The sequence below is a fragment of the Triticum dicoccoides genome, chromosome 2A (genome assembly GCF_002162155.2).
Source record: "Triticum dicoccoides isolate Atlit2015 ecotype Zavitan chromosome 2A, WEW_v2.0, whole genome shotgun sequence".
Classification (NCBI taxonomy): Eukaryota; Viridiplantae; Streptophyta; class Magnoliopsida; order Poales; family Poaceae; genus Triticum; species Triticum dicoccoides.
This window is the reverse complement of record NC_041382.1, coordinates 704,480,975-704,494,388: the sequence shown is the minus strand read 5'-3', so window position 1 is coordinate 704,494,388 and position 13,414 is coordinate 704,480,975. Positions and strand designations below refer to the sequence as shown.

At 42.9% G+C, this 13,414-nt stretch overlaps 2 protein-coding genes across 2 annotated transcripts in view; both read right to left on the bottom strand.

Moving 5' to 3' along the window:
• The window catches only part of LOC119356411 (putative ABC transporter C family member 15), a 10,115-nt gene extending 8,027 nt beyond the window's left edge, over positions 1–2,088 (bottom strand). Inside the window, exon 1 of the mRNA XM_037623365.1 lies at positions 1,639–2,088. Within this exon, the coding sequence (XP_037479262.1) occupies positions 1,639–1,747 (109 nt within the window). The 5' untranslated portion in view covers positions 1,748–2,088. The remainder of the gene's footprint in view (positions 1–1,638) is intronic.
• Positions 2,089–4,933: 2,845 nt separating this feature from the next.
• LOC119356410 (peroxidase 1-like) lies at positions 4,934–6,408 on the bottom strand. The gene is made up of 3 exons (XM_037623364.1): positions 6,143–6,408; positions 5,880–6,068; positions 4,934–5,791 (listed from the first exon to the last, which is right to left on the bottom strand). The coding sequence occupies exons 1-3, from the start codon at positions 6,359–6,361 to the stop codon at positions 5,114–5,116; spliced, it is 1,086 nt and encodes a 361-aa protein (XP_037479261.1). The 5' UTR covers positions 6,362–6,408; the 3' UTR covers positions 4,934–5,113.
• Between the last annotated feature and the right edge of the window lie 7,006 nt (positions 6,409–13,414).

Genomic DNA, 13,414 nt, shown 5'->3' with positions numbered 1-13,414 from the left:
GGGGGAGGCGGCGGTGGTGCTCGGCTGGTGGCGGCCCGGCGTCCTGGTGGCGGAGGCCGGCGGCGCTCGCCGCGGTGGTGCCGCCTCTTGGCGGCGGGGCGCTCCGGTGGTGCTGGATGGCCGGTGGCGCATCCCGGCCCAGAACTGGGCCCGTAGGGCCCCATCTGGGTCCTTGCGGGTCGGCTCCGGCGCGACCGCGACGCTCTCCGTATGGAGAGGGTGGGGAGCGGCTTGGACTGGGGCAGCGGCGTCGACGGCGTGCCAGCTGCTGCGTGGAGGCGGGAGCTGTCCGGGCCTCTGAGGGCCCGGCCGGGCCTGTGGGGCCACGGGCCCAGTAGGCTCCTGCTTTGGCGCCCGGTCGGCTACCGTCATGGACGGTGGAGGTGGGGCCCTCCCGTATGCTGACGGTGCTGCTGCCCTAGTCCCGGCTCCTCTTCTTCGTTGTGCAGTCCATCTTCGCGGTGCCGTGGTGAGACAGCGCGGGAAGCTTCGTGTCCGTGTTGGCGTAGGGTGGTGGTCGGTTTGGTGGCGAGCTCCGGAGTGCCTGAGGTGGAGGATGGGATCGGGAGAAATCTCTGTTGGCTTGGCCGACACTGACGCGGTGGCGCCTGAGGGTGCCCTCGGACCTTCCTAGAGGGCGTCGGGGCTACCCTTCCTCTCTCCTCGCCGTGTACCTGGGGAAACCCTTAGCAGCAGCGTCGCCATCGTCGCGTCCCTTCTTGGAGGTGTTGATTGGTACCGGCGCTTCGGAGTCTCGGAGCTTGGTGGGCGATCTCCGGTGGACGCAGCGGTTGCGAGGCTTCGTCATTTTTGTCGATCCACCGTTATCGGCATTTGTTTCTTTTCTTTTTCTCTTTCTTTCTTTTGGGCGTGCTTGTGCTGTTTCCGCCCCAGCACCTATCGTTGGCTGTATCGGATAGTTGCTTTGGAATACAAAGCGGGGGGAAACCCTTTTTCTCAAATGCCAAGTGTTTTGACACTTTGATTGTGTTGGTAGCTTGGTGCATATGGAAGCATAGTAATTGATGTGTTTTTGAGGGGGTTATTTTACACTCTTTCCTCTTCTTAATTGAATGACACATTTGAGAAAGAAAAAACATACATACATTCTCCTAGTGTTCCCTGTATTGACATATTCCTTATTTCTTAAAGATTGAATGACTTACTTGAAGGGAAAAAGTCTAGAAAAGATATACTAGCCCTTGTTTTTTTTGACAGCAAGCCCTTGGTTTCTTTTAGACAGTTGTATGCATAGGAGTGTTTGTTAGTCAGAGTGATATTATATTTTTGCAGAAAGGATGCTAGGATGAAAACGGAAAGCTGATCATTGCACATGATCTGACTGTCATCGGCCCAGTTTGCTAAATTTTCTTCATGACCATGTTTGAAACCATAAGTAAATTTATAAAACTATTTCTTGGTCACTGAAATCTTGAACTTTGTGGCTATTACTTCAGTTAGTTAGTTATACAAAAGGACAAAACCATCGAGGCTAACTAACTAAATTTACAGGTCATGGGCTACAAATGCTGCCATGTTTGTATGCACATTCTTGTGCGGTTTCTGCTCCATGTCGGAATACAAAAAGAAAACCAAGCAGACCCTTATTAACAGGACCTGAAATTTGTCAAGACTTACTCGGCGAATCATGGAGCAAGCCCGCCGTGTGGGCGAGGAACATCTCCTGCATCCTCTGGGGAAGAAGAAGAAGAAGAGGCGAGTGCAGCTGGCTCTTCCCTCCCTCCATGGCGCGGTGAGGCCAAATGCGAGTGAGAGACAGAGTTGAGGGGTGGTGATCGACGGTGAGATATATATCGGAGGTGGAGCGACCCGAGGACCCGATGGTGACGGGCACTTGGGCAGGCAAGGTTAGAGAGTGCAACAACAACAAAAATGCTGAGCAGAGAATTCAAAATGAATCAACGAGGCGACAAACTGACAGAGAATTGCATATCAAATTAAGGCAGCTGATCCAAGCACATGACGTTGGACGCCACCTAACCTAACGTGGATGAATGACGCACGAGGCCTTGGCCGTGATCAGGTCAGATTAAAACTAAGCGAGCGAGAGCCAGGTGGGGCAAGAAGATACTCCCTCAGACCCATAATATAAGAGCGTTTTTGACATTATGGCGACGGCGCAAGTGAAGTCTAGTCTCCTCAATGATTACACAATAATGCTTCCATTTTCTATTGGAGAAGGGCGTTTGCGTTGTACGTATAATACGTAAGGACGAACGTGGTACCTTGGTTGCTACTCCATCAACTCTTCATGGTCAGTCAATGCATGCTCTTTTTTCTGCAGTTTATGGCTGTTCTATAAGCATTGTCGTTTTCTCTTGACCTCTACTTGCTGGGAATCAATGATTGGCCAGACTTGCTTTTGGGGAAAATTGTTGGCTAGATGTCCAAGTCGAGATTGCAGTGCTGGACTGCCTTAATATTAAACCCTATCTGCCGCATTTTGCAGCAGATTGCCGCTGTATCGCGCAGGATACAGATCGATCAAACTGCGTTGAGCCGGCCCATTTTGATAGATATAAGACATGCTACAGCCTACAGAACTCGTTCAGGGAACCTTCTGGAATGCGGCATTTTTCTAGCAAACTGGAATGCAGCAAAAAGGAGCTCCCCTGGAAGGGCGCGCCTATCTCTCGCTTGAAGCGAGGCAGTAGGGCGTCCCGCTTCAGGCAACCGCCCAATTGGCCCTGCCCAGCACAGAAACAGGCATTCATCGCTTTTTTCTTCCTCTTTTCACATTTTTGTATTCGTTTTTTGTTTTATTTTTTTACTTTTACTTGATTTTCAAAATATTATGAATATGTCCACTATAAAAATCATTTTATATACAATATTTGAAAAATCATGCATTAAAAAATGTTAAATATTTGTAGAAAACAAATGTTTCTGATGTATACAAAAAATGTACAATGTGTATGGAAAAAGTTGAAAATAAAAACACAAGTTTTCAAACAAATTGAAAAATGTTAATCATGCATTAAAAAATGTTAAATATGTATAGAATTTTATTTCCCGATGTATACGAAAAATTACAATATGTAAAAAGGTAGACATCAAAAGATTTTCAAAAATATTAATCATGTATTTGTGCATTGTTAAATGTGTACATAAGAAAATTCTGATGTATACAAAAAAATGTACAATGTGTATGGAAAAGGTAGACATAAAAAATATGTGTTTTATAAAATTTTAATCATGTACCTATCAAATGGTAAACATGTATGTATATAGAATACTTCTGATGTATACAGAAAATTTACAATATTTATGAAGAAAATAGACATAAAAATATATGTTTAAAAAATTTAATCATGTACTTTCAAAATGTTAAAGTGTATATAAAAATGTTCCTAGTGTATTAAAAATTGTACAACGTGTATGAAAAAAGAAGACATAAAAAATATAAGTTGCCAAAAATGCTAAACCTGTATTTGAAAAATGTTAAACGTATATACAAAAAATGTTCCTAGTCTATACGTACAAAGAAAAAGAAGAAAACCAATAAAAACCAAAAAAGGAGCACAAATAAACAAAAAAAAACAGAGGAAAATGAAGAAAGAAAAGCAAAAAGAATCAGTAAAAACAAAAATGAAGAAAGAAAGAAAGAAAAAACCTGTAAAACTGTAAAATAAACAATGAAAACCAATGAAGAAAAAAGATAAAAACCAAAAGCAAAAACAAAAGGAAAAAAGGAAAAGGACAGGACATTACCTATTTCATTGCAATGATGCCCTAGAGTCAGAAGTTAGTGCGGTGCTAGGAGGACTACCAATGAGTATGCAACAGTCATTCCAATTGTGAGTCAGTCTGACAGCTCGTGTGTCGTTGCGGCTCTATCAGATGATTCATTGGACCGCCGCCTATGGGCATCTTATATTAGAGATCAAGAAACTTATGGAGTTGCGTGGATTTATTTCAATTGTGAGTCAGTCTGACAGTTCGTGTGTCGTTGAGGCTTTATTAGATGATTCATTGGACTTGCATGGATTTATTCCAATTGTGAGTCAGTCTGACAGCTCATCTGTCGTTGCGACTTTATCAGATGATTTATTGGATCGCTCCGCCTATGGACATCTTATGTTAGAGATCAAGAAACTTATGGAGTTGCGTGGATTTATTGCACAGAAAGTCAAGCGTCATCATCTTGCTAATATTTGTCGTTTGATGGTAGCACGGCTTGTGGGTCGCGCCGTGTGTAGCTGAAGATGTATTAGGGCATGTACAATGGTGGCATATGGTTACATATGCCTCATAACAAAAAGTAATTTGAAGTACCTATATTTATTTTTTCTTCCCAATACAAGCTATCATTAATGGACCTTATTAAGAAAAAGAAAATAAAGACTCTAGTACACATGCATCTCTATTTTTTACTTTAATTCTATTACAGAAATAAAACACACGCTCTTCCCAAGAATTAAACAGAACGTACAGTGGCTAGCATTCAGGCGAATCCTATTTGGGGGAGTCGAACTCGGATCCCAGCCCCCTAAGATAGCAGTTGGAACCACTACCCAGCCTCCTTGAATTGTACAAATTGCGTTTTTCTTTCTTTAATTATTACTTTCATTGTTTTTTTTTCAAAGTTCACTGTTTAGGCCCCAGACCTTTTTTTTTTCTTATTTCTTGTTCTTTTTCTTTGTTTTTCCTTTTTTTCTTCCTAAACACGCGGAGTATTTTTCAAATGTTTTGAACTTGTTTTCAAACTCGATGATCTTTTTCTAATTTGATGAACTTTTTTTTAAATTCAATGAACATTTTTTCAAAATCAGTGAACTTTTCTTAAATTTGGTGATTTTTTTTCAAATCCAGTGAACTATTTTATCAAATTTGATGAACTTTTTTTAAAACGATGAACTTTTTAAAAAAAATTCCCAAATTCGGTGAATTTTTTTAATGCTACTTGGCAACATTTTTTCGATAAAAGAAATATATTAATATCGTGAAAATACCAATTACATTCAGTCTCTGCACCAATAAGATGTCCGAAAACATCAAGAATGCACTACTTGGCAACATATATACTTACCACCGCGAATGAACGGAGACAAAAACAACCCCAAATCAAATAGTACTTCACACAAGTTGCTGGCTAGAGCACAAGCGCCAGAGTAACGATGGAGACGAAACAGCTCGCGAGTAGCACGGCGTGCGCGCTCATGGCGGCAGGCGCCAAGGAGGAGGCCGACGGCGGGTTGACGGCGGAGCACTGCCTCCTTATCTCGCCCTTGTGGTGCGACAGCACGCCGATCTTGCTCATGTTGACGAAGGACGCGGCGAAATCGGCGAAGAATTCGTCGGGCGCGGTGGCATTGGCCTGGCGCATCACATAGGCCCTGGTGTCCCCGTCGAGGAGCAGCGCGGCGTCGGTGGAGAGGAGGCCCCTGCTCGCCGCGACGTCCCCGTAGTACCCGAGGTCGAACGTGGCGCCGCTGCCTGGGTCGAGGTCGACCAGGGTAGCGAGGTCGCCGGCCTTGCACTGCCCGCGGAGCGTCGCCGTGTAGTTGGCGTCAAGCGTGGGGTCGGAGGCGCTGCTGTTGGCGGTGAAGTTGTAGAGGCGAGGGGAGAAGGCGGAGCAGTGAGCCTTGCCGATGGTGTGCGCGCCGGAGAGCACGGCGAGGTCCTTGGCGGTGAGGTTGAACCTGGCGAAGAGCGCGATGAGGTCGGTGATGTTGGCGCCCGGCTTGGGGGTGTTGGGGGCGACGTCGGCGGCGGACGACCTGTTCCCGTCCTGCCGCCCCGTCGGCATCGGGATGTACGGCCCCTTGGTCTAGCAGATACAGATGATTAAGATCAATGCAATGCAAGGTCGATGATGCAACCGATACTGAAGGAAGTAGGTGGGTGAGACGACGTACGATCCGCACGGAGTCGCGCGCGGCGAGGGCGAGGACGTCGGCGCAGGAGACGACGCCGGGGCAGGCGGCCTCGAGCTTAGCCTTGATGGAGTCGACGACGTCGTAGCCGCGGAGACCCTTGTTGAGCGGCGAGTCCTTCTCCGCCGTGTTGTTGGCCGTGGAGTCGAGAAGAATCGACCCCTCGCACCCCTGCGCGCAGTGAATTCGTTCACCATTGTGAACTTGACTTGCCTAGCTGGGTTTATAGTGTGAGGTTTACTTACTCCGAGCAAGCAGTCGACGGAGAAGAGCCTGAGCAGGGAGCCGGCGAGGCCGGGCGACTTGGCGAGGACGGCGGTCATCTCCTTGAACACGATGTCCTCCGCCTGCGGGCACGTCTTGTTGTACGCCCCGAGCTGCGTGTGGGCCTCCGTCGAGCCACACAGGGCAAGGAGCGTCGCCGCCACAGCGACGACCGCTAGAGCTGCTGACCTCGGCGCCATGTCTGGCTTATGATCGTTAGCTTGAGTATATATGCAGTACACCACACACGCTACCTATATGTATATAGGCTTCTGAAATAATGTCAATACGTCTCGACCCATTTCAATTTCAAGTACTCCTTGCGCTTGTGTACTTGCACGCAGTGTGTACTACGTACTACGTACTGCTCTGTACTGCGAGATAGGAGAATGTCAACGGCTATCTAGTTGACATATATAGTTACAGATTATCAAGTGGAGATAACGTTGTTTACTCCATTTCTAGCAGCTGAAAGCGCCATTTCAACTAATTAATACTGCATAATGGAGCTCAACTGATCAAATCCATTTCCAGTGTTGGCTCTCCCCACTCTCATTCTTGTTTGTCCAGCCTCTTGGTTAGAACTATGTGGCGGTGACAATGCCCCTTAGTAGGAATAATGAATCCCACGCGAACGGTGTGTGGAGGTGTGTCTTCATCGTATCTCACGGAAGTCGTTCGGTGCTGGTCTTCGGCGGGTCTATTTGGGTCTAGCCTTTGTTCGTCTTTGTTTGAGTGTTTACATATTTGATCCTTCCGATCTACAAACGCTTTTCATCGGCGATGGTCGTTGCTTTGGTGCGCTTGTCCTGTGGGGTCTTAACCCGATGACTCACCGATTGTCTATTACAATAAGGTTGATCGGCTTTAGTGAGGGAGGGGCAATGCTGGCAACATGCCTTCAACTCGTTCCAATGGTTATAGTCGTCGCCAGATAATCCATTGACCTGGATATAATTTTTCTTACCTATTGTGTTTTATATATTGTCATGATTGATTATGAATAGATCAATAAAAACATGTGCTAGAGTTGAGTTCTTGTCCGTTTGCATGGGCCTTTAGGACAATTCCGACGGTAGTCATCAAATTGACGGCAACACCGCGGACAATGAGTCTAGCACAACCCATCCAACCGTGGGCATTAAATGTTTGGCTCAGTTCAAACGTTCAAACACAAACACCGACAAAATTCATGCTAAAGAAATGAAATTTGTAAAAATTTAATATATTTACCATCAAACGGACAAAATTTAACAAGTTCAAACTAATTTAAATCTAAACTAAACGAGGTACTGATGACCTCTTAGGCATGGTCGCCTTGGCCACAGGGACCTCCGTTCATTTACGTGCAGTCGCGTGAGCCGCCATCCTCGCTGTTCTTGCAGTCGTGATTGTTGTCGTCTTTCTGGTGGAGGAAGGCCCGTCGGGCGTCAAAGCAACCCTTTGCGGCCGCCGCAACATGCTTGCGGCACAGCCGCTTGGCTGCCTCCGCCTCGCGGCGATGGTTGGCCGTGGACTCTGCCTTGCACCATCTACCTTTGCCTTGGAGCCAGGAGAAGCGTTCGGACTCAGCCAGCCCCACTTGGTGGAGCGAATTGCTGAATCGGCGTTGGCGGCCAGCGGAGGTTTGTCGTGCTCCTAGAATGATCCAAGGCCCATTTCTCTGTGAGTACCTGGCCGGTGCGAAGTCCGACTTCGCGAGTGACGCCTGGCGCGCTGCGTTGCGCCACTCCCGGAGGTCCACCTCCACGAGACATTTGTTGGCCACAAAGAAGGAACTTGTGCAGTAGTGCAGGGGGGCGTCTTGGAGGACCTTGGGAAGGAGGGCGCCTCCTTCGCGACAACCGGGCACCACTCGTTGCCCAACTGCCAACACAGCAGGATGGCTACGCCTGCTCCTTGTCACGTCGTCCGACCTGAACATTGTTATTGTGTGGCAGAGATCGATGGATCATGTTTATCAACTCTGAACGGGCATGATCAGTGGATTAATGGCAGAAGTGGGATTGACATTAGCCCCAATCTATTCTCTTTTATCAGGGCCTCAGGGGTGTTCGTTCGATTTCTTTCTTCTTCACTTCTTTGTTTGTTCGTTCTTTTATATATTTTATTTACTCCATTTTCCTTATATTTTCAAATATTCAAAATACAAATATTACAAAAATTAATTTACTTAAATTTTAAAAACTTTTCTCGAGTATTTTAAAAATATTAACTCCAGTCTAAAATTCTTATTTTCGCAATTTGTAGAAACTGCTTGGACCATAAAAGCAATGTTGGTGACATTCAAAAAATGTTCACATGTTTCAAACAACAATCTTCATGATGTTTAAGAAGAATAAAATTATGCAATGTAAAAAACAGTTCTCATATTTTTTTAAATGTTTCATGCCATTTATATTTTTGTTACATTTTAAAACTTTCACACATCTTCAAAAATATGTTGATGACATTTAAAGAAAATATTTATACAATGTAAAAAAGAATCCGCATACTCTAAACAAATGTTTCTACCAGGACCATGCAAAAAATGTTTAACGTCTATTCAACATGTATCATGTATTCCAAAAAATGTTCAAAGATGTATTTGAAAAAAAAAAGTTACCAACTATATGGAAAATAATCAACGTATATAAAAAAAAGGTTCCCGTGCATACGAAGAATGATCGAGGTGTATTTAAAAATAATGATCATCATATATTTTAAAAGATGTTTAATGTGTATCTGAAAAAGTTTCAGATGTATTGATAAAATGTTTAACGTCTATTCAAAAAATGTTCAATGTGTAACTGAAAATGCTTAACATCTAAAAAATGTTCAAATATGTTCATGGTGTATTTCAAATACGTGCAACATGTATATGAAAAATATACAAGGTGTATTTAAAAAGTAGATATTTATTTTTAAATAGAAAAGGAATAAATATGAAAAAATAGGTAAAGAGAAACACACACAAAAAAGAGTGAAAATTCGTGGAACCTTCGTAAAGGCGGCCAAAAACGATGGAAGGTTCCAACCAACTGTTTCATTGAGCTAGTCCACTCGGTCGACACAGCAACTCGCACCATTTTTCCACCGTGAAACGGTGTGCCAATGGAAGAACCACTCGGCTTATAGGCTTTGTTGAAACTCATAAGCATCGCTTCCATATGCCCAGCAGGAACCGGGACGGGCGTGTCTGGTCTAGAGCTATGTGTCGCGCATCCCGATTCCTTTTTGAAAACAATCGTTTTTTTGTTTTTCCTTTCCTTTTCCTTTTCTCTTTTTGTTTTTTCACCATTTTTCTTTTAGTTTGGTTTTGTTTGTTTTTCATTGTTTTTTTCTATTTTTCGTAGCTACACTTTGTTTCTCTTTTTGGTTTTATTTGTTTTCTTTCATTCTCATTTTGTTTCTTTGTCGGTTTTATTGGTTATCTTTTTTAATACATGTATTTTTTTTCTCAGTACCAAATTTACATTTTTACAGTGCACTCGAAACACTTTTTGATACACATTGGACATTTTTCAAATACATGATGTAATTATAGTTTTAACACATTTCTGAATACACAGTAACTTTTTTCAAATACACAATTAACATTTTTTAACGGCAATATTATTTTTAAACTACGCGAACATTGTTATTGCATTTTAGAAACATTTTTGGACAATTTCACGGAAATATTTTAGAAGCATGTGCTTATTTATTAAAAATGTCACACATATTTTTCAATTAAGGGAAATAATTTTTTAAGATGTGTGATGTCTTTACAATGTTTTTTTAGTGTCACGAACATACTTTTTGTAACGAGGGAATATTTCTTAATGGTACAAAACATTTGTTTACATTATGCAAACATTATTTTTACAATTTATACACATTTTTAAAAAACGCATTTGTTTTTTGAAATGTGGCAACATTGTTCGTTTGCACGAACATTTTTTTTGAAAACTGCGCTAACATATTTTTTATATTATAGTAACATTTTTAAAATTTGTGGTTTATTTATTTTAAGTATTTTTTGAGCTATATGCATTTGAATATAAAAAATGATTGACGTCGGCATCACGAGCCATGTCCTGCTGGGCCCGGCCACCACGTCGCCTGTGAAGGCGAGTATTGGTACGCACGTGCAGCAATTCAAAGCGATCGTTCTTCCTAGAGCTATGCGCCATGGCGATTAGGCATTTGGAGAACTAGAGTTTCAGTTTATGGCCAAGGCAAAGGTGAAGAGCCGAGAGGACGGAGATTTGGATGAGGAGGCAGACTAGGGACGAGGAAGAGAGCAAGGGCTGAGGATTTGGACAGCAACGACCGCCATGGTGTTAGCCTCGACGCCATCTACCACGGCGGCGTCCTTGCTAATGGAGAATGAAGGGAGCGACTAGTGAAGGAACCGAGCGACTTGTCTGGTCCAGTGCAACCAAGAAAAGCGGTCAGTGCCATGCCAAAAATGTCATCCCTTATCATCTTCCAGAACCGCCTAAAATCTGACAAGTTAGCAACAAAATCACCCGAGGGGAAGATTTATCCGCTTTTCAGAATTTTTGGAGTCAAAATCATACCAAATTAGAGTTTTGGAGGTTATTTGTCCATCGGGCCACATTTAAGGGTGAAAAATGGGCTTCCTTTCTTGCAATAAGGGGAACATAGCCGCAGGCTCTTTGTCTTACCTACAGCAAGACGAAAGAACTGCGAAATCACTAATTAAAGCGCACTCTTTGTAAAGGTCACTCTCATCTCCTCAAGTTGCGACAAGCGGCGAAAATGCATCATTTGTCGCCTTTTTTCTAGAGCCGTTTATTTAAAACGTTTTATCTCTTAAACCATGCGTCCAAATCTCGAAATGTTTTCACCATTAGATTCCTCACATTGAGATTTTCAAAACTAGATCTTATATTGATAGATTTTGACAAACTTTTTTTCACGAAAAAACCGAACCACAAGCACGCCGTTTTTCCTTTCCGAAAGAGGCATGCTGTGCCTCTCACAGAAAGCAAATCCGTGCCTCCACGAAAAGTAAACCCGTGCCTCTCGCGGAAGGGGAAAATGTGTTTTTTTTCGTTTTCAAGAGGCATGGCCGTGCCCCTCGCAGAAGCAAATTCGTGCCTCTCGTGAAAGCAAAACCGTACCTCACGAAAAAAAGAAAACACATTTTTTATATTTCCAAGAGTGACTTTCGCGGAAGCAAAATCCTGCTTCTCACGGAAGGAAAAAAAGAAAAACATTTTTTTGTTTTCAAGAGGCACAGCGATGCCTCTCGCAGAAGGAAATCCGTGCCTCTCGCGAAAGCAAAACCGTGCCTCTCGTGAAAGGAAAAACGAAAAAAAATTCTTCGCCCTTTTTTAAAAAAAGTCCAAAAGCTAAGAAAGACCCATGGAAAATCGAAAAGCCGAAAAAACCCCGAAAGAAACAATCTAAAAGGCCGAAAACGCGTGCAGAAAATAAAAAAAATCAAATGGAGCACCCAGAGCACGACAAGTGGCGGCGGCTGTGGCGTGCTCTCAGCCCACCCAAGATGATTGTTGGAGAGGCTCGCGCTCCTGGGTTAGTTGCTCCCTAAATGGGCCGTCCAGCATGGCAGAAGTGCTGGCTCATTAGCCCACACGTTGTTTGTGGAATTTTTAAAAATTTCTCACATTTCAAAAATATGAAAGAAATTAAAACATACTCCCTCCGTTCCGAATTACTTGTCTTAGATTTGTCTAGATACGGAGGGAGTATATTTAAAAATATGTTTCATGCGTATCAAAAAATATTAATATGTATACAGAAAATGTATAACGTGCATTGAAAAAGTCAATATGTATTTGAGAAAAAATATGTCCAATGAAAATCGATGTAAACCGATAATAAAACTCATAGAAACAAAGAAAGTTATATCTCATGGATTTTTTTTAGAAAAAAATTACTCCCATAGTACCTTGCCAAAATCGCTTGAGGGAGCTACAGTGTTACACCGGCCCGTTAACAGACTGAAGGGTACTCTTTGTGCATTCCCGTCTTGAGGCGGCTGAGAGCGTGCCAAGTGACGTGCTCTCAGCCCACCTGAGGTGATTGTTGGAGAGGCTCCCGAAGAAGCACTCCTCGGTTAGTTGCTCCCTAAATGGGCCGGCCCAGCATGGCAAAAGTGCTGGCTCATTAGCACACATGTTGTTCTGCTATTTTTCCTTTCGTTTTTGATATATTTTTATTTCTATAAATGGGAAATATTTTAATGAAAATTTTAAAAATGTTCACCACATATTTAGAAAATATTATCTCAAATTTAATAAGTTTGTGTAATTTTTAAAAATTTCTCACATTTCAAAAATATGTTTGTCACATTAAAAAATACCATATATTTTTTGTAATTTGTAAAAATGATTTGTACCATTCAAAAACATGCTCAAAATGTATTTGATTTTTTAAAATATTTTAAATAAATTAAAACATATATGTAAAAATATGTTTCAATTGTATCAAAAAATATTAATATGTATACAGAAAATGTATAACGCGCATTGAAAATTTACAGTGTTACACCGGCCCATTAACAGACTGAGGGGTACGTCCAGCCCTACAATACCACTGACTCGGCCTGCATTCCCGTCTGGATAACAAACCTAAAGCGACTTTGAATTCCAAGCGAAGGAAGCCCTGTAAAACATTGGTGACGTTTGAATAAAAAAAGCTCCGCAACTCAAAAAGAAAAGAAAAGAAAAGCTCCGGAGTTTGCCTAAAAAAACAAATCTTTAATTTCTCAAAAAATAAAATCTTTAATCTTGTATTAAAAAGAAGAAACTCCTGCCGACAAATGTGCCTAAAGTTGCGTAAGAAAAATCTGCCCAACAGATCCACTAAAAACGAATTTCTGGCCACCCATTGATTCCCAGCAAGTACAGGTCAAGAGAAAAAAGACAATGCTTACAGTCATACTCCAGCAAAGAACGGTATCCATTGACTGACCAGGACGAGTTGATGGAGTAGCAACCAAGGTGCTACGTACTGTGCTTATGCAGCGGAAAAAGAAAGGGGGAAAGGCGGCACGTCGGACCGCACTCACGTCGATCTCCCACAACACCTCACACGAAAACGATCGACCAAGCAAGCATTATTATTGTGGAATCATTGAGGAGACTAGACTTCTCAGTCGGGTCGAGCTGGATCGACTTGCGCCGCACGGATCTCTAATCCTCCTCGGCCAACCACTTTGTCCCGTCCTGTGTACCGACCTATTTTTTCCCGCCCGATCGAGCTGGTTACGTGGCACCCAAGCTAAGGTGATTAAGCAT

Bases quoted from the DNA above. Each gene is read 5' to 3' on its own strand.
- LOC119356410 (XM_037623364.1), bottom strand. From the start codon at position 6,361: ATGGCGCCGAGGTCAGCAGCTCTAGCGGTCGTCGCTGTGGCGGCGACG. The intron at 6,069-6,142 runs GTAAGTAAACCT...CACTGCGCGCAG, and splicing joins CCGTCGACTGCTTGCTCGGA to GGGTGCGAGGGGTCGATTCT. The intron at 5,792-5,879 runs GTACGTCGTCTC...TGTATCTGCTAG, and splicing joins CGCGCGACTCCGTGCGGATC to ACCAAGGGGCCGTACATCCC.